Source organism: Cucumis melo, chromosome 9, assembly GCF_025177605.1.
Source record: "Cucumis melo cultivar AY chromosome 9, USDA_Cmelo_AY_1.0, whole genome shotgun sequence".
NCBI classification, from domain to species: domain Eukaryota; kingdom Viridiplantae; phylum Streptophyta; class Magnoliopsida; order Cucurbitales; family Cucurbitaceae; genus Cucumis; species Cucumis melo.
Window position 1 is genome coordinate 5,207,331 of NC_066865.1, and position 19,668 is coordinate 5,226,998.

General features: G+C 29.4%; 2 protein-coding genes across 2 annotated transcripts; both read right to left on the minus strand.

Annotated features, from left to right (window-relative positions):
* Positions 1–4,734: 4,734 nt before the first annotated feature.
* On the minus strand, positions 4,735–5,683 carry LOC103498162 (CASP-like protein 4D1). The gene is made up of 3 exons (XM_008460668.2): positions 5,419–5,683; positions 5,214–5,334; positions 4,735–5,107 (listed from the first exon to the last, which is right to left on the minus strand). Exons 1-3 carry the CDS (start codon positions 5,565–5,567, stop codon positions 4,910–4,912), a joined length of 468 nt encoding a protein of 155 aa, XP_008458890.1. The 5' UTR covers positions 5,568–5,683; the 3' UTR covers positions 4,735–4,909.
* Positions 5,684–16,434: 10,751 nt separating this feature from the next.
* On the minus strand, positions 16,435–18,473 carry LOC103498163 (dof zinc finger protein DOF2.4-like). Its single transcript, XM_008460669.3, has 2 exons — positions 18,223–18,473; positions 16,435–18,032 (listed from the first exon to the last, which is right to left on the minus strand). Exons 1-2 carry the CDS (start codon positions 18,274–18,276, stop codon positions 16,995–16,997), a joined length of 1,092 nt encoding a protein of 363 aa, XP_008458891.1. The 5' UTR covers positions 18,277–18,473; the 3' UTR covers positions 16,435–16,994.
* Between the last annotated feature and the right edge of the window lie 1,195 nt (positions 18,474–19,668).

Here is a 19,668-nt window from a genome sequence, read left to right on the forward strand (position 1 = left end):
TTACATATACTTTGTGTTTTATGATTAAGAATGATGATCATAACTTGTTTTGTAATATGAATAAGAACGATGTTCCTAATTAGTTGTAAGTATGTAATGACCAACTATATATGTATATTCAAGGATATATATGCAATTTGTTAGTTCTTTGATTGAAAGTTTGGGTTGATTCAATTTTTCAATTGATGTGTATTTTAATATTGTTGGACTTCAAAACAGGTGAATGATAAAATATATGGATATTTTAAAATATATAATTTTTTATTTGAACAAACCTTATATACTTGATACCTATAAACTGTCAAGTCTAATTTAACTTGACGTGTAAAACCTGTCAAAAATAAAACCTCCTTATTCTTGACACTGGATTAGTTGACGCATAAAAACTGTCAAGTATAATTATATACTTGGCGCTTTTTCAATGTTAAGTATAATTATACTTGACATTTAGAAACTGTCAAGTAAACCTTCCTTATTCTTGATACTCGATTAGTTGACAATTGAAAAGCGTCAAGTAAACCAATACTTGACCATTAAAAAGCGTCAAGTAAACCAATACTTGACCATTAAAAAGCGTCAAGTAACCACAGTTTCTTAGTAGTGTGATAAAGTCCTTAAAGTTGAGGCCCCTATCGGTCGTACATTTTGTATGAACACTTCAAATTCACCGCAAACATCATTACCTAAGATTCTATCATCATTTCGTTCATCTCGATTGAATCACGTTTCAATTCCACATAAATACAATGCACAAAAATTAAATGATTCATTCATTACAAATGCTTCTGCAATAGAACCCTCGGGACGTGCTTTGTTGCGTACATATTGTTTTAAGGTCTGTAAACTCCTTTCAATAGGGTACATCCAACTATAACTCACTGGACCAACCAGTTTTAGTTCATAAGGTAAGTAAACTGATAAATGCACCATTACATCAAAGGATTTGCTGGAAATATGTTTTTCAATTTACAAAGTATGATAACAATATCTGCTTGTAACTGATCCAAGTCACTTATGCGTATTTCTTTTGCACACAAATCACGAAAGAACTTACATAACTAAACAATAGCAGTTGCCACATCCTTTCGTAAGTATGCTCGAACGCCGATAGGAAGAAGTCTTTGAAGTAAAACATGAGAATCATGAGTTTTTAACCCCCATATTTTTCCATCTTTTTCATTCACATAACGAGAAATATTTGATACAAATCCATCAAGAAAATTTACTAATTTCAAGAACTTACAAAAGTCAACCCTTTCATGAGTCGTTAGTGTAAACGCAACATGTGGCTTTACAAACTTAGACCCTTTATGTCACAATTGTAAATCTTTCTGTATCCTTAATTCTTGTAAATCTAATCGTGCATTGGTCATGTCTTTTGTTTTTCCATCAATATTTAACGTGTCTATCAAGTTATCATAAACATTTTTTTGATATGCATCACGTCCAATTTATGTCTCAACAGCAATCGCAACCAATACGAAAGTTGGAAGAAGATGCTTTTTTTCGTCCAAGTTAGATCACATTTCCTTTTCTTATCTTGTTTCATTGGATGTTTGCTAAGCACGGGAAGATTTACTGTACTTAACTGTTCTAAAATCTCTTCTTCATTCATTGTAATTGGAGAAGATCTATGTTCAACCTTTCCATCGTGTTGCTTACTTTTATGCCAACTGTGATTTTTTTGGCTGATAACGTCGATAATCCATAAAATAAATCTTTCCTTTAATCCCAAACAATGATGTATCCACCTTACAAATGGGGCATGTTTGATAACCCTTATGACTTCACCCAAATAAATTGTCATATGCTGGAAAGTTATTAATAATCCATAACAAACTTACACGTAGTTGAAAGTACTCACCACTAACACTATCATAAGTACGAACACCAGAATTTGACAATTCTTTCAACTCATCCACCAATGGTTACAAGTAAATGTCAATTTCTCTTCCTAGAGATTTCGAACTCGGTATAAGCAAAGACATGAAGAAATTGGTTTCTTTCCTACATTTCCATGATAGCAAATTATATGGAATTAGCATAACAGGCCATATCCTGTAAGAAGCACTCATGTTTGCAAATGAATTGAAACTATCTGAAACTAACCCTAAACGAACATTTCGTGAATCTGAAGCAAACCGAGGAAATTCATGATCAAAATGTTTTCACCCTTCTCTATCAGCTGAATGTCGTAATGTATCATTTGTTACAACATGAATTTCTTTGTGCCACCACATTTCAGATGCAACATGCCTTGATGCAAACAATCATTTCAATCTTGGGATCAATGGAAAGTGGCGTAAGACTTTATGTGGGATCTTCTTACCTTTTCCATTGTTAATTTTATACTGAGACTCATTGCATATTGGACATTATTGACAATTAGAAAATTCTTTCTAATATAATATGCAATCATACTTGCACGCATGAATTAGGTCATAGCCTAGCTAACCCTGAATCACCTAACTTTTTATTAACTTCGTAATATGAACTAGGTATAGATGCAACCGTTGGGATGCATTCTTTAACAGTTCAAGTAGCATATCAAATGACTTGTTACTTCAACTATTTAGAACTTTAATATGCATCAATCTTATTAAAAAGTTCAATGAAGAGTATTTTGTACAACAAAGGTACAATTGATTACATGTTTCACCTAGTAAATCCTCAAACAAATTCGAATTACCACTCTTATGGACATTAAAGGGTACCTCAGTCTTGATATCTAATTCATGCAACTCATCTTCAAAACTTTGAAGTTGTAAATCAATTAGAATATTCAACATCTCGTTTTCTTTAGTTGGCACATGAGTAAACTCTTCAGGATTTAATCCTTTACCATATATTGAATGAGTTGTTCAATTTAATTCTCTTGATAAATTACTTGTTTCACCATGATATACCCATTGACTATACGATGGAGACATTTCATATGTACAACCTGAAGCATGTAATCATATGTACCTCAGTCTCGATATCCTATTGATAAATTACTCCAACCATTTAGAACTTTAATATACATCAATTTTACTAAAAAGTTCAATAAAGAGTACTTTGTACAACCAGGGTACAATTGATTACATGTTTCACCTAGTAAATCCTCAAATAGATTCGAGTTATCACTCTCATGGACATTAATGGATACCTCAGTCTCGATATCTTCTTCATATATGCAACTCTTCTTCAAAACTTCAAACTTGTAAATCAATTAGAATATTTAACATCTCGTTTTCTTCATTTGGCACATAAATAAACTCTTTAGGATTTAATCTTTCGCCACGTATTGAATGAGTTGTTCGATTTAATTCTCTTGATAAATTACTTGTTTCACCATGATAGACCCATTGACTATACGATCGAGACATTTCATATGTGAGCAAATGTTGCTCAACCCCTATTCATACAATTTTTACACGAACATCTTGTTTTTCCCAAATTATTGACATGAAACTTTGCTTTTTCAAGAAATTGAGTTACTCATTCCATATAAGTCATTGAAAACTTATCCCGAAGATGAATCAACCTCTATCCATTTTCAATTATGTTCTTTCCAACTAGTTAATAAATTAAACTAATTGACTAGAGTGTTAGAGCCTCAAACCTATACAAGCAACATAAAAGATCAAAGTTAGCTTTAACTAACTTTAAACCACATTCCCTGCATCTCGAGTCTTTGTAATTATACAAATGAGGAACAATTCATTCAAAAAAAGTAAACTAACATTCATACTTGAATGTAAAATTACAAAAATTAAGCTAATAACAAATTCATTTCAAACAATAATGTCACACTTCATCCTCAATTGTTTCACTATATTTGACTTACGTCTTCTACAATTTACATCTCAATACTATTTTCAATCATGCATTCTAAACAAAATTTTATGTATATCTTATAAAAATGTAAGAAGACATAAGAATTAAACTAGATCTATCATTTTTTTTTCATTTAAAAACATGTAAAAAATACTAGATCTAAAATATTCAACTTACTTAGGATGAAAAGAAAAACGAAAAATCAGGGGCGACGGCATGTGCAGAGGGTGTGGCGGACGTCCAGAAAAAGAGGGGGTGGCGTGTATGCAGCAGTCGTCCGTTCCAGTGGCCAGAAAAATGAGGATGCGGCGCCCGTTCATAAGGGAGTTTACGATGAGGAAAAATGGTGAAGGTTGGGAAGGGAAGGGGTGGGCGATGTGTGTGGGAGGGAGAAAGATGAGGAAAACTCGTGAAGGGGAAGGAAAAGGGTGGCCGGCATGTGTGGGAGGGAGGAAGGTGAGGAAAAATTGTATGAAGGGTTGGGCGACGGCGTTTTGGGAGAAAGAAGGAGACTTGGGAAGAAAAGAAACTAGGTTAATTTTTGTTTTAAAAGAACCGCCGACAGTATATTTAATTCCATCGACGTTGGTCCACTTAAGTCGACGGTCATAATAAACCATCGGCATATGTCTATATATGCCAACAATACAAAAATATATCGTTGGAAAAAACCTATCCATAATTTTTGTCATCGGCGATTCTACTTATTGCCGACGATAACACAATCTGTTAGCGTATACCACTTCTACCAACGAAATTTAGGAGCGTCAACATGTTTGTCGTTGGTAGAGGCAAAATTTCTTATAGTATCTTAAAGTCGGTGATTCAATTCTTCCTCCTCTAATATCCTTTTAATGACTAGAAATGACTCTTCACCCGTCACCGTTGGTCATATCAAAACAACCCAATAAGATATTTCAAACAAAAAGAATAGTAAACTGATTCTTATTAAACAATACAAACCTTTCAGTAAGAAAAAAAAAATCTCATCATTTTCAACCCATCAACCTAAGGGCTAAGACAGGAATCCTTTTGGATACACACATACAGAACTATGAAAAAGGAACCCAAAGAGTAACGATTAATTTAATTAAGATCTCTTGGAGAGTGCAAATGAAGAGAGAATGGAGACAGCTGCAGAACAAAAGAAAGCAAACAAAAGAAGAGCTGAAGCTGCATAGGCCTTATCAAAGAATGTTCTAAACAAATCATCTGGATCTTTTTTTTTCAAATCAACTCCAACTCCAAATCCAGCTGCTGCTCCTGTTGCTAGAAGGTATGACAAAAACTACACCAGAAAAATCCCAATATTATCTTTTTGGTCAATTTACTTTTCTATCCTTTTTCTAACTATTACGAGACAGGAAATCGAAATTACAAACGTATGTACGTACCTTGTCGCCAAAGAAATCGAATAAAATAGTACCATCGCCATTCTTAACGATGTTAAAGAGGGAGAATGCGATTTGCAAAAGGTTAAATACAAGTCCGATGATGATTGTAGCAAGCATATACCTGTATAGAAAAATGTCAACACTAATTATATATAACTCATCTGGTTAAGATATGTTTTTGATCAATAAGAGGTTAGAAGCCTACCTAAAACCATGATAACTATTAAAATGAAGCTTATATGGTCGAACAGTTTGAGAAGTGGTGATAAGAATGAAGAAGGAGATGAAAAGAAAAACAAATGTTAGAATTCTCAATATAAGGGAAGTTACTCTTGAACCACTTGAATTTTCCATATTGTCTTGATCTTTTGTTTCCTTAAAAAGACCCAAAAACTCTGAAATATCTTAAATTTTAGCATGGAAAGAGGGTTTTATAATAAAACCCCATCAAAACATATATGAGATAAGAGTTTACCAAGTCATAAATCCTACGATTTCTTGGAAATTTATTATGAGATAAGAGTTGGAAATGGTACGGTACCATCATTGAAATGTAAATGGTTGACTTTAGATGCTTTTTATTTCCTCATCATCATTTAGTAATATATTACCCATTATTGTTTACTTCTTGAAATGGAATGGGGCATTTTATCGGTATTCTATATTTTTTAAAATATTTAAGTAATTGATCTCATTTTTGCTTTGTCATGTTTTAAATTCTTCCCGCTTTCTTTTTTCTTACGTGCGAGTAGAGTTGATTGGACAAGAGATATTGATGCATCTTAATTGGGATTAAATAGATTCATTCAAATATATCTCAACTAGGTTGACACTTTCTTAACACATTATCATACTCCGAATTTATTGCAGTTCTCAAGTATTGCTCATTTACATACATGTTCAACTCTTTTCTGTCTCTTTTCAACTCTTTTTTGTCTCTTTTATAGGAGAGAGAGTTTTTATTTTGGGGTAAATTTCTTCCCTTGTCATCTATTACAATCTCATACGCGAGCAATTTGATTACAATCTCATACGCGAGCAATTTGATTACAATCTCATACGTGAGCAATTTGAAAGAAGATTTTAATGAGAGTAAATTTTGATTATACTTTTTAAAAAAATAGAAGGAATAAGAATTTGAGTCAAGATAAAAGATATTTATAACGTCATAAATAAGTTGAATTATGCTTATATTAACTAAGATATACAATGAGTTGTTGGATAAGTCATGTACATTTTGTTTAACATAACATACCATTTGTTACGTATGCTCTTCTTCCACTCTCTCAAAGCAATTCCTCTCTTCCAAACATTTTATTATAATTCTTTTTTCCAAGGTTATGAAACATGACAAAATCATTCCATTTTAATTTAAACATAAAAGTCAAAATAATGGTTGTTTTCCCCACTTGTTTTGAGATATGTTTGACCGAAAAAAAGTGACAGAGAAGCTTGTGAAGATAATATTAAAGTAAACATCCAAGTTGGTAATAAAATTAATTAAAATTTTAATTTTATTTATGCTTGGTCAATTTTTGACCTAAATTGGTTGTCATCTTGTGTTCAAGTTAATTGAGGGAACAAGTAGTGGGATACCAATTCTCTATTTATAAATTCAAATACCTAACAATGAATAAAAAAATATATATTAATAATAAATATTAATATATTTTTATTAGTGTTTTGACAATAAATATTAATTAGTACTTATAGTAGATAAATTTTTCAAAAGAAAAATCAATCCATATTAATCAATTTTTTTGGAATAAATATTTAAATTCTCTCTTTTTTATTCCTCAACGCCGATTTGCTTCCCTTAATCTCTTTTCACATTTGCATGCTCTTCACATCATCACACATTTTGCTTTCAAATTTGTCCATATATTAAACAAAATTTAATCTTTTTTCTTTTCTTAATACAATAAAATGATGGGTTTGTTTGGAAATTTAATGTATTTCAAACTTATATCTTTTCACTTGAATTAGGTAGGCATAATCAAGGAGTTGTGTGGTATTTTAAAAGCCGTCCTTTATTTTGAATTGTGATTCAACTTATATATCAAATAAAATAAGACAAAGAAGAATTTAGGTTTCATTATAACTTATTGTGATTACGTTAAAATTTCACCAAAAAGAAAGAAAGAAAAAAAAAAGAGACCTCACAATTTTTGCTTTGTGAATTAATTTTAGGATGAAACTCTATGTAGTTTTCTTATGTTGGTAGCAAACTTTTTAAAGTTCAATATATCTCTACAATTGTATGACTTTTGTCTATTTTGTACATAATTCTTATATGTATTTGTCTGGTACGTGGGTTAATTCAATCCTAATAATTTAGGTAATAGGCAGATTAATTCAATATATAGGTAGAAATGAGTTGGCATTATTATGAATATAAAACGGGTTGTGATACGGAACTATGGGTTGTCCAAGAAGTCATCTCGTTAAAGCTGGACTTATATAATTAGTTTATTTGAAGTCAGCTTTTTAAATAAATATAATTTTTTTTGATGATTGTATTTTTCTTTCACTACAACCAAATAATGAAACTATTAAACTAAAAACAAAGATGATGTATTATTGTTCTATATAGGTGACGTACAATTGAAATATATGAACTAAGTCTCCCCATCATGAAAATTTTAATTTGTTTTAAGAATTAGGAACATTTTCCCATTTCATTTCATAATAACAATAATAATCATATGGGTCATTTCAAACTTAGAGTTATCCAACTTTAGAGAGTAGAATGTCAAGAGTAATATTAATATTATAATAATAGTCACATACAAGAGCTAAAGATGTGAAAGAAACTGGTCGAATAAGAGTTCAAGAACAAAGAGAAGAAAATTAGATCAATCAGTCCAAGGTGCTCACCCTCGACCTTAGAGGCCGAGGCCAAAGCCAAAGCCAATATCTATTCTCTTCACATCGTATGACTTCTCATAGCCTATATCCTTAAAATATCATCTCCTATGTCCTTTTTGGATTAGAAACTTAGAGGTTCATCTCTCGATAAAATAAGATATCATAGCTCTACAAAATTAGGTAAATTCTTCCTAATTTTAGCTTGTTTTGACCCTTTGTTAAATACAGAAAAATCAAAGGTTTTGTGACAGACACCACATTAGTATTTTCTTATTCTTTGATTTGCAGGTTGTCTTTCTTTTCCAATATTAAAGATTTATCATTGATGGCACATGAAGACCAAATGGTTTTTTCCATCTATACTTTACCATCAACAATAACAATAATAATTAATGACCTTATGTCTCAATAACGAAGATAAGTTTAACTATCATACAAATGCGCTATAGATTCAAAAGGTTTGTAATCCAATTTTCCCTACTCTCAATTGTATTTTAAAATAATAATAGTGTAAAATAGCTCTAAAATGACATGTAATTCCTAGGTTTAGATAAGTTGAAGTGCTAACAACCAAAATTTATTTTAAAACTTCAACAATCACACACTAAAACCTCAAATAAAAGACAAAAGATACAAACGAGAGAATGGTAGTATATCTTCATTCTTTTCAAAAATAAAAAATGCTAGCTCACCAACCATTAAAATATACTATTTACCAAGTTTAGGACATTCAAACTTTCATACCTACTAATTTAAAAAAAAAAATGAAAAAAGAAACAAATATAACAAGCATGTCCAGACTATTAGTAAATATAACACAATATAAAAAATATTTCTAATAGACTCAAATCTTAAAATTATTGATACTATACGATATTACTAACAAAAATCTATCGATAATAAACCATACGTCAATAATAGAAGTTTATCAATGATAGTATTTGTTACTCGTAGACTTTGTTATATTTGTAATTTTTTAAAATATTACTATACAATTAATTATTAAAATTATCCCTCAAATAATTCTTATAAATTAGAAATTAGAAAAGAACAAACGAGGGTTCTGGTAAATGACCAACTGTCATAGCTTATGGGAAGCCCACTCTTTAAAGTGGTGAATTTGGAGGCCCATAATATCAATCAATTGTATTGGGCTTGTTCTCCAAAATTTCTACCGGCCCAATCCTTCGAGGCCCCATTAATATCTAAGTTGAATTTCCACAAAAGATTGAATAGGGTGGTTTTTTCTTTTAGTATTTGACTGATAAAAATATAATTTATACAACTGATAGCTACAGCCACATCCATTGTTTGAAAAGATGGAATAGATTTAAGACAAGAACAATTTGTGAATAAAATAATGATAATTTAAAACAAAACTAACCATGCATATATTTTGCAAGTGTAAAGAAAAAAGGATTACAATTTGAGGAGGGGTTGGTAGTTAAATAAATATATAAAGTTGGGAGGGGCCTCACTTTAATTAATAAGACTCCACTAAGTGAGGTGGGATGTGACAAAGAAGAAAGCCCCACATTCCAATTCTGTGGACAAATTTTCATTTTCAAAATTCAGTCAAAAGCTAAGCTCTCTCTTATACATCACAACAATAATTAATAAAATCAATTCAAACATGTCACACTAACCCATCAACTTGATTTGCACTATGTTTTATTTCATATATTTTTTTAAACTTTAACTTCTTCCTATATTGTCTTTTATTAGATCATATCCATGTTTGAATACTAATTAATTAATCATCATATGTTATACCTTTTTTTTTCTTTTTTCTTAATTTGAAACAATGAAGATGAAGAAGTTTAAATCATTCAATGAGTTTTTTTGAAACAATAAATGCAACAACTATGATTATTATTTCACCCGTTATGAGGTTTAGTTTTAGTTTTGTTGTAAAAAAGATAATAATCTCTCTATTTTCTTTTAGTTTTTTCAATCGATTATTGATATTAGATCATCCTAAATTTTAATTATTGATATTAGATCAACTTAAATCTACATCATTTCGCTCTCTTTTCAAAAGAAAAAAAAAATCAAATCAAATCAGAGAGAAGAACGCGCTTTGTAAATTATATTCAAATTATTTGAACATAAAATATTGTTTTCATATTAGAAAAGGGAAAGTCATTAATAATCTTACATGTTCTTCCTCCTATTTTTGTCCTCTTGAGCTTATTATTTATTTGCACATTCATCCATTTTTAATTGAACTATTCGTAAAATATTATTAAATTTTGGATTACCGATATAAATGACATTTAAGCAAAACATATATAATCTGTGATATTGTATAGGTAGCTTAGAAAGGAGTAAAAGACTAAAAAAACTTAAATACAACTACTAGGTACTTACCTACGAATTTCTCAAATCAAAAACTATCCTTGATAGCAATAAAGTGCTATCGCTTTTAATTGCTATAAGTCATTATCATTTTTAGTTGTTAATCATAACAACTTTGAACTTTCTATTTGCCAACATTAAGTATATATTTTTTATATATATAATTATAACAAGTAGAAATTTTTAGAATAATTATTAAATATGTAGCAATATTTTTTAAAAATTGCAAATATAGCAAAGTACCTATATTTGCAATTTTTTTAAAATATTATTATATACTTAATTATTTTGAATATAATTGTTACATTTACAACTATTCTTTTTTTTTTTTTTTCAATTTTCTCAAATTGATTGTTATCATTGGCAACACTTATCATTGATAACAACTATAAGTAGCAATCGGTAGTTGTTATAAGTTGATTTCATTGATAAATGCTATCTTTCAATTTATTAGTTTTTATCTTTGATATCAATTATTAATGATAGTCACTTAAGGATAGGATTGACATTTTGAATTTTTTTTCAATTGGTCAATGTTTGTTATTTTTGCAAATACTTTATCTTTATGATATATTTTTAGCTTATTTTTTAAATTGTACTATTTGTTGTAATTTTTCTAAAATTTTTATTAACAAATATGATAAGTATGCGAAATTCAAATATTTTATTTTTAAAGTATAAATATAAAAAATAAAATTGTCAAAAATAGAATATTTGATAAAATATTTACCATTTATAAAAAGGAATCAAGTATAATAAATTTTGTTCGTAGTAGTTTCATATAGACTATAAATAATTTATCAATTTTGAAAAAAATCCCAAATAAAACGTCTTAATATTATCAATTGAGTTCTTTATAATTGTAACTCATTTTAAAATTGAATATGAAGCATTAAAATTGATTGTTTCTTGGACTAATATGGATTCTTTTTCTTTGAACCAATATATGAAACTAATTTGTACAGTGGATTTAATTGAATTAGTAAACTCAAATATATTAGAACAAGTATACACTAGGATGAACGGCGAAAACCACGTCTGAAATATAATAATAATTATAATTATATCTTCAAATTTTTAATCGTAAAATTTAAAAATTTAATTAAACTTATAAAGGTAAAGTTACGCCCTCAAGCTTACAATAGTGGTAGAAATTAAATTCGTAAATGATAAAGTTAAACCATCAATCAAATTTACACCGATGTTACAATATATACACCGATGTTACAATATATACGTTTGTATAAATTTTAAGGTCTAATTTAGTTTGAGGAATAAATTCTTTTAAAATAAAATTTGAAGAGTACCGTTATAGCTACAATCATATTTTAGGGATGATTTTCGTAATTTATCCAATAAAAATAAAAAATTCACACATTTGGGAAAATTAGATATCAATTTTGAGAAATAGGATATTATGATATTTGGATTATCAACTAATTTAAAATATTTATTAAATAATCATAGAAGAATTTAAATTATATTTGTTTCTTTAAATTCTTTTCCTTTTTAGAAAAAGTGTCTTTTATATTTAATTATTATTATTTCATAGATCGAAATTGATTATGCCTCGAATTCATAAAAACCAAATCAATAAAAATATGTGTATATATATATATATATATATAAAGATTTTGATTAGTGGTTCCAATTGGAAAATATATAATACCTCGAGATGAAAATTAATGGCTAAAAGAAAAAAGCCGCCACATAACCCCATACAAATACATTAAAAATAAAAACCACCACATATACAAAAATTTAAGATAACATATAAAATCTTCTTCTTCTTCCTTTTCTTCTTTCTTCTTCTTCTTCTTCTTCTTTTTAGTATAATTTCTCTTTGATCCTTATTAAATTTTAAAATTATAGGTTATATTTTACTTTAAGTTTTTAGTTTAATTTCTATTGGGTGTTTAAGTTGTAAAATGTTGCATTTTTTTACTTATTGGAAATTTGAGTTTGATATTTACTTGAATATTATAATTCATTATTCTACCATTTTTACTCTTGAATTTTTGGGTAATGTTTAATTTATTAAACTTTTAGTTAATTAACTTAATATAAGTATGAAGAAGAATTTTATAATTTATTTTAATAGTGATGAAAAATTAATAAAGGCTAATTAATTATACTTAAATTAATTAACATACCTAAACGCTAAGAATTATGAAAGTGTGTATTAAGTGAAAAATGCAAACATGAGAGTATAGATCTTAAGGTTTATAGATCAAATGGATACAAGACTCCTTAGCATTTTAAAATCTAATTAATAAAGAACCAATAGAAATTTGAATCAAAATAAGAGGACTAAAAAGTTATTATTACATTATTGAAGTTCATATGAAAAATGAAATAATATTATTGTTCATAATTTTGAGCCAAAAAGTAATTAATAATTGCGAGGCTTTCATTGGAGAGTATATATAGAAATGATGAATTAGGGAGGAAAACTTAGAGTGTTAGGGTAAATAAGCATAATGATGATGTTGTAGGTATGGAAGTTAATTTAGTAGAAATGATTAAGACATAATTTCTTAGTCAAAGATTGTTTGTCTCCTTTTGGATCTAAAAGGAAACCTCCAAATCCACATGTCAATTTATCTTCATTCCCTCCCATTCTCTTATCTCTTCCTTTGATTTAGGACCTCTCTCTCTCTCAAAATTTAGTGAAGTTGTAGTCTCCTTCTCTCTTTTTTGCAAGTCTCATTAACTAAAGTTGTAGTCACCAACAAATAGGTTTTAAATCGATACAATTCATCCAATTATGAAGATCATACCAAAGACGACTTGTCTTTATAATTTGTTCTTTAGTTAGATAAGATTCAAAAACTAAAAAAAAAAAAAAAAAAGAAGATAATATATGAGTTTGAAACAAGCCAGTAATATAATTAAAAGCATGGCAATATAGTTGATCTTATAAATAAGAGAACAATTACGACAATTATTACACTTTTTGTATGATTATTGTGGTTGGAATATGAAGAGAATGTTACAAGTACTTTCCCAACTTAGCTAAAATACGTCTAGGGTGCACCTGTTGTCTCTTTATCTCGAATTCACCAAAATATAGAGATCGTGTAATTATGAATAACAAGAAAAAAACTTAATTAACAAAATTCTTACCTCTTAAGTCTTAACCATTTGTCATAAATTCAAAATACATGGATATCAAGTTGAACTCATGACACATACTTTCAACCAAAAGTTTAACAAAAATAATGAACACTATTCACAAGTAATTGATAATAGCATCTCACTATTCAAAAAGAAGAATTCCCATATATATTCACTATTTATACATACTAAAGACCAATTAATATATAAAAAAGAGAGAGATACTTCTAAAAATGGGCAAGAATCTAAGTTACATATGATTGAGCACATATGGAAGAACGTGAGGGCTTATAACCTAGAACAAAACACTCACACATTATATTGGAATCTCTCTTTCAATATGTATACACATATATATATTATTATTATTGTTGTTGTGACATAGATGATATTATATGTAGATGAGAGATAAAGGTAAAAAGAAACCAAAGGACATAATAAAGATAAAGCTGCCATAGAAACAGAGAGAACATCTTCACGCCTATGCATGTGCCCATCAACCACACTAACAACATTAACTTAAAAGACCCTTCCTAACATAGCTTGGAATTCCGAGCTCTTCCCTCTTTCTTTTTTCTCATTTCTCTTTTTCTCTCTTCTTCCCTTCTATTTCTAATTTTTTCTTAATGTTCCATAATATAACACAACACAATCCCACACATTGAAAAGATAAAAATATTTTTGAACTGCACTCGAAATTGTTGGATTGCCTTTGAATTTGTGACTTGGTGGATACTTCGAACAACTAACTACGAATTATTGTTTGAATTTTTTGAATCTGTTATCTGAGGTTTCAAATAACAAAGTACAAATTGTTGGAATGTCTTAACTAATGTTATTTGACTCTTCAAAACCTAAATTGTATTTGTATTTGTCATAGTTATGTTATCTATGCTTTTGATCCTAGGGTTTAGAGAAGCATGTTATATATAAATTCTCTAACCCTAGAAGTGTCTTTGACTCTTTAATATGTATTATTCTCTTGATAGTAAATTGGTCTTCGTTTGTATTCATGTTGATTTTCTATTGTTTACATCTTTTTGTTTACTTTATTTGTCGATTTCACTCAATAAACCATACGCTCTCTCTTTAACATCTTTTATACTAGGGTTGGTTCATTCAAGATTTGGTTAGTAATGGATTACTTTTGTTTTCATTGTTGTATTAAGGTTAAATTTGTAGGGCAATAATGTTTTATGAGTGGACATTATGTTACATTGTTGATCCCAAAAGGGAGATTAGTTTCATGAGGGTTTTGAGAGAAACCAAAGTAAAAAAGAAAAACGAAAGTAATAATGAGAGTAAAAAAAAAATATTCGATTTTAGTGTGTGGGGAGAATAAAAGAAATCCAAAGGAAAGATTCCATTCAAGAAAAGAATAAAATCTATAAGAACTAAATGATGAGAAATACTGACATCATAACCATGATGCAAAATTCCCAACCCCTTTTACTTTGGATTCACTTTTGTTTTAAATACACATATATTTTACAAATCAACACACAAGAAAGCAAAGAGATGTAATAAAAACCAAAATCAAAAAAGCTATTAAGTGGTCAAGAGAAGGCCTTCTCCCTTTTTTCTACTTTTGACCAATTTGAATAGTGTGTGTTTGTGCTCTCTTAACACTCTTTTCACCCTTTTTTGAACAAAAAAAACATCCTAAATACCACAAATTCACCCTTTACTTTCAATTTTATTATAATTGTTTATTACTTGATTGAATCTAATATGATTAGATCTCAGATGGCTTTTGAATTACATGATGATCATTCAAATTACATCTTTTTTAAAAAAAGAATCACTAATGCCCAATTCAAGGGACAAAATAAATAACAAATTGGCATAAATTACATCCATAACTCAATTCAAGAAGATAGGGACTCGACTTTCGTCCTCCAAAATTTGAAAGAATAAAAAAAGCGAACACACAATTAACAAAACCAGCAGCTTATTAACAAGTTGTATAGCAAGCAACCCTACTACAAAAAAAAGAATCGAGAGTGATGAGAGTGCTAAGGGGGTGTCCACCTAGTGGAGATGTCCGGGTGCACCCAACTGACCCATAGTATCATTTTTCAAAAAAAAACAAAAACAACCCTATTAAAAACAAGAGGATAAACCGAGAAGGAGACAAAGCCGAAACAAATATTTTTATGTGTGTGCATATATGTATATAAATTAGGGTTTTAGGGGAGAATCGAAAAGGAAGAAAGGGCACAAATTTAGATGCATTCAAACTGCAGTTTCTTTTCAGGAAGGTGAAAAAGAAAATCACATACTAAGCAATAAAATAAACATTACCCTAAAATAGGAAACTAAGCTTTCAGATGGGACTTCTGAGATTTTTCTAAAATGAACATTCAAGATTGAGAGCTTCAATCAAACATACATGCACGTATCTAACATTTCATTAATTCATTAAACCCTTAATCAATTACAACTTTAGTCCTGGTAATTTGAAAAAAAAATTAAATTTAATCCTTGACTTTTTTTGACATACTTTTCCTAAATAGTCCTTGTGGTTTGATCAAATCTTCATGCATAGTCTCCTCATAAGGAATATTTACAAATGTTTTATCAAATGATAGAAACTTAAATTCTAGAACTATAGAGACTAAAATTATAATTTAAACCTTCATTAAATTTATCTAAAATCAACTATATATTTTCAAAATTTGAACTCATTTTGGCTATGTAATTATCCTATGAAGTTAAATTATGTTCACACGCTAATCAGCATTTATAATTATTTGCAGTATTGGATACTCTACTTTTTCTTTTTTCCAAGTTTGTTTCATTGACCAAAAGATACTAAGCGAGAATGAAAAGAAAAGAAACATATATCTAAAAAAGAGCAGTAGGATCATCATTCATTTGATTTCACAATGAGAGAATTAGGGTCAGATAATATCAAACTTCACATTACATAATATAACAAAAGTCCCCAATTAAAATCAAAACCCCACATTAAAATAAATGAAAGAAAAAAAATATATTAATAATAACACAATGAAAACCCTCCTCAACAAAAGTAACTAACATATTAACCCCTACCATACTCTAATATTTTGATCATCACCCCCTTGATCATCAGAATATTTTCTAAAAACCCCTCATAAAGTATTTCTTTTTGTTTTTTTTTTTCCTAATTTCTGAAATTTCATTCACCTTAATTTCTTCCCCCACATCCATCTCTTGATGCTGTTGTGTAATCACATGTTAGAATTTTGAAGCCTGAATTTCTCAGCTTGGCTTTTCTCATTCTCTTTCAACCCCTGTAATACAAATTAAACAACAATAGAAAAAAAAAAAAAGAAATACAAAGAAATAAAATTAAAATTAAACCCCCAAAGTGTTAATTTTTTTTTTTTTTTTTTTTTGTAAAAGGTTGGATTGGTTCTAAGATTAGGAATAATTAAAATTTGAAACCCCAAATTACAAAAGATGAGTAGTGGAAGAAGTAGAGTTGAAATGATCTGAAATTTGATCACTACTCCATCCAATATTTCCAGCTGTTGTTGTTGTTGTTGTAGAATTCCAGAATTGATCTTCATTTGGATGAATTCCAAGAAAATTTCTTGACAAATTGTTAACCCCTTGTGTATCCTCCAAGATTTTCATACTATTGTTATTGTTATTGATATTAATATTCTCCAATTGGTGATTGAATCCATTTTCCAATAATGGCTTTGACAACCTTTGATAATTTGTGAAATCAGCTGTTTGTTGTTGATGATGATGATCTTGATCAGCCATGAAGTTTGAATAAATCCCATTTTGTTGATGTAAATTTCCAAAAAGGGGTATTTTCCATTGATGATGATCTGAAATAATTCCACTTGATAAAACTGAGGATGATTCAGCTGATGATGGGAGTGAATTAGGGATATGAAGGGCTTCAAAATTTAAACCAAGGTTTCCAAATTCACTAAGATGGTGTAAATTTTGAGAGAAAAAGGGCAAATGGGTTGTTGGAGGAGGATGATGATGATGAGCTAATTGTTGGCTAATTATATCTGTTGTACAACTATTTGATGATACTGTGCTTGTTGAAGTGCTTGATCCTCCTGGTGATTTTGACCTATTATTGCTTCCTCCTTTGCTACTTCTCTTACTAGACCGCCGACACCCGCCTCCAACCGGTACGTTCCTCATCGCTCCACCTCTTGTCCAATACCGGCGGCACGTCTTGCAAAAGTGGCGAGGCTGAGTGAGACTATAGTTGTTGAAGTAACAAAACTTTGTGTTTGTTGATTCACATCTAGGGCACTTTAACCCTGCTTCCGGTTGTGGTATCTTTGCTAACCTAGCTCGATCCGTCATTGACCCTGGTCTAATTGATCCAGGTCCGCCACCACCTCCACCGCCTCCTCCGCTGCCTCCACCGCTGCCACCATTAGCTGATGGTGCCGGAGGTGGAAGGTGTTGAGCATTATTGGTCTCGCAACCACTTACTTGGAGCTGATTTGGTTGCTATTGAGAGAGAAAGATCAAAGAAAAGAATATAATCCCAAATCAAAATATGTTTGGTATATTCAAGTAAATATAGAAAAGAATAGGGAATATAATTCTTTTTAATTTCTTGCTTTTGTAGTGAAGAAGCTATTTAGAGAGAAAATCTTTAAGAAAAAGAAACTAAATTAATGAAAAACGCAAACCATACCTGAGAAGGCCAATTGGGTGGATCAAGGAACACGGGAACTGAAGAGAAAACCATGGATTGAGGGTAATTATGAACACAAAAATTATGGAAAAATAAAAATAAAAATGTTTTTTTTTCTTTAAAGGGGAAAGAAAAAAAGGGAAAATAAGGATGAAAAACTTGGAGATGAGAAAGGAAAGGAAAGGAAAGGAAAGGAAAGGAAAGGAAAGATAGATGATGAGAGTTGAGTGGAAGAGAAGAAAGATATAAAGGGAATGAGAGAATATATATATATATATATGAGAATGAAAGTTATAATATATGTTTTTTTAGGGTTTTGAAGAGAGAGAAAAGTATATAGAGATAATATTATGATAGAATATTTGGGTAAGTTTCTTATTCTTTAAGCTTTTTTTTTTTTTTTTTTTGGTAGTGTGTGTTGTTGTTCCACTGTGGGCACTCAGACAGAATATAATAATAGAAATGGGAAGGGTTTGGTTTGGCCATGCATGGTCATGGAGGACACAAAAAGAAACCCTAATAGGCAAAAAGAAAATCTCTTTTTGCTCAATATTCATTTTTAACACAACCCTACGCCCTCTCTTTCTCTCTCTCTCTCACTCCTTTCAAAAAAAAAAACACAAAACAATCTTTTATCTTTTATTTATATATATATACGAAAAATATATGTGTGCATCTTTCAGGTAGCAACTATTTTTATGTATCCATTAAATTATTTTATTATAATTTATTCTGTGATAACTATTCATGATATTTTAAAGAAGGCAGGTGTTTTTACAAAACTTCACCTTAATCAATAACCGAAATTGTTTCGATGGAGAGAATAACCTATGATTAGCTTTTCGGAAAATTTCCATCGTTTTTTGGAAAATGATCATAAGATCGATATGAATATATGTCGATTTAAGTGAGATATTTCTTAGTGACCGATCCTATTTGCATCATATATATATTTAAGACATAGATACTGTTAGGAAGCAAAAAGTCTGTTAATAAATTTTTTTTTTGTGGCATATCTTTTTATAAAAAGAATTAGTTGAAATGTTCTTTCTTTAACTATCTACAAGGGATGCATGAAATTAGAATACACCTAATCATTATTTTAATTTTTTTTTCTTGTGCATGTGTTAAAGAGTTGAATGTGTAAAGATGAGTACATTATAATTATAGTTATATATATATATATATATAAAAGAAAAAAAATAATAGTAGTAATAATAATAATAATAAAAGAAAAAGTTGAAGTTATGGTGGAATGGTCTTGAGTGGTAGTGTCACAATCTAGTGTACCTTTGTTTCTCCTGTCTGTTTCATCCTCGAATTTATTTTATATTTACTATTATTATATACATTTGTTATTTGGGATTTTTGCATGCTATTGTGTATTAAACCAATCCCATCCTAGTTTCTTTTTCACCCTTTTTTTTTCCCTTTCCTTTTTTCTCC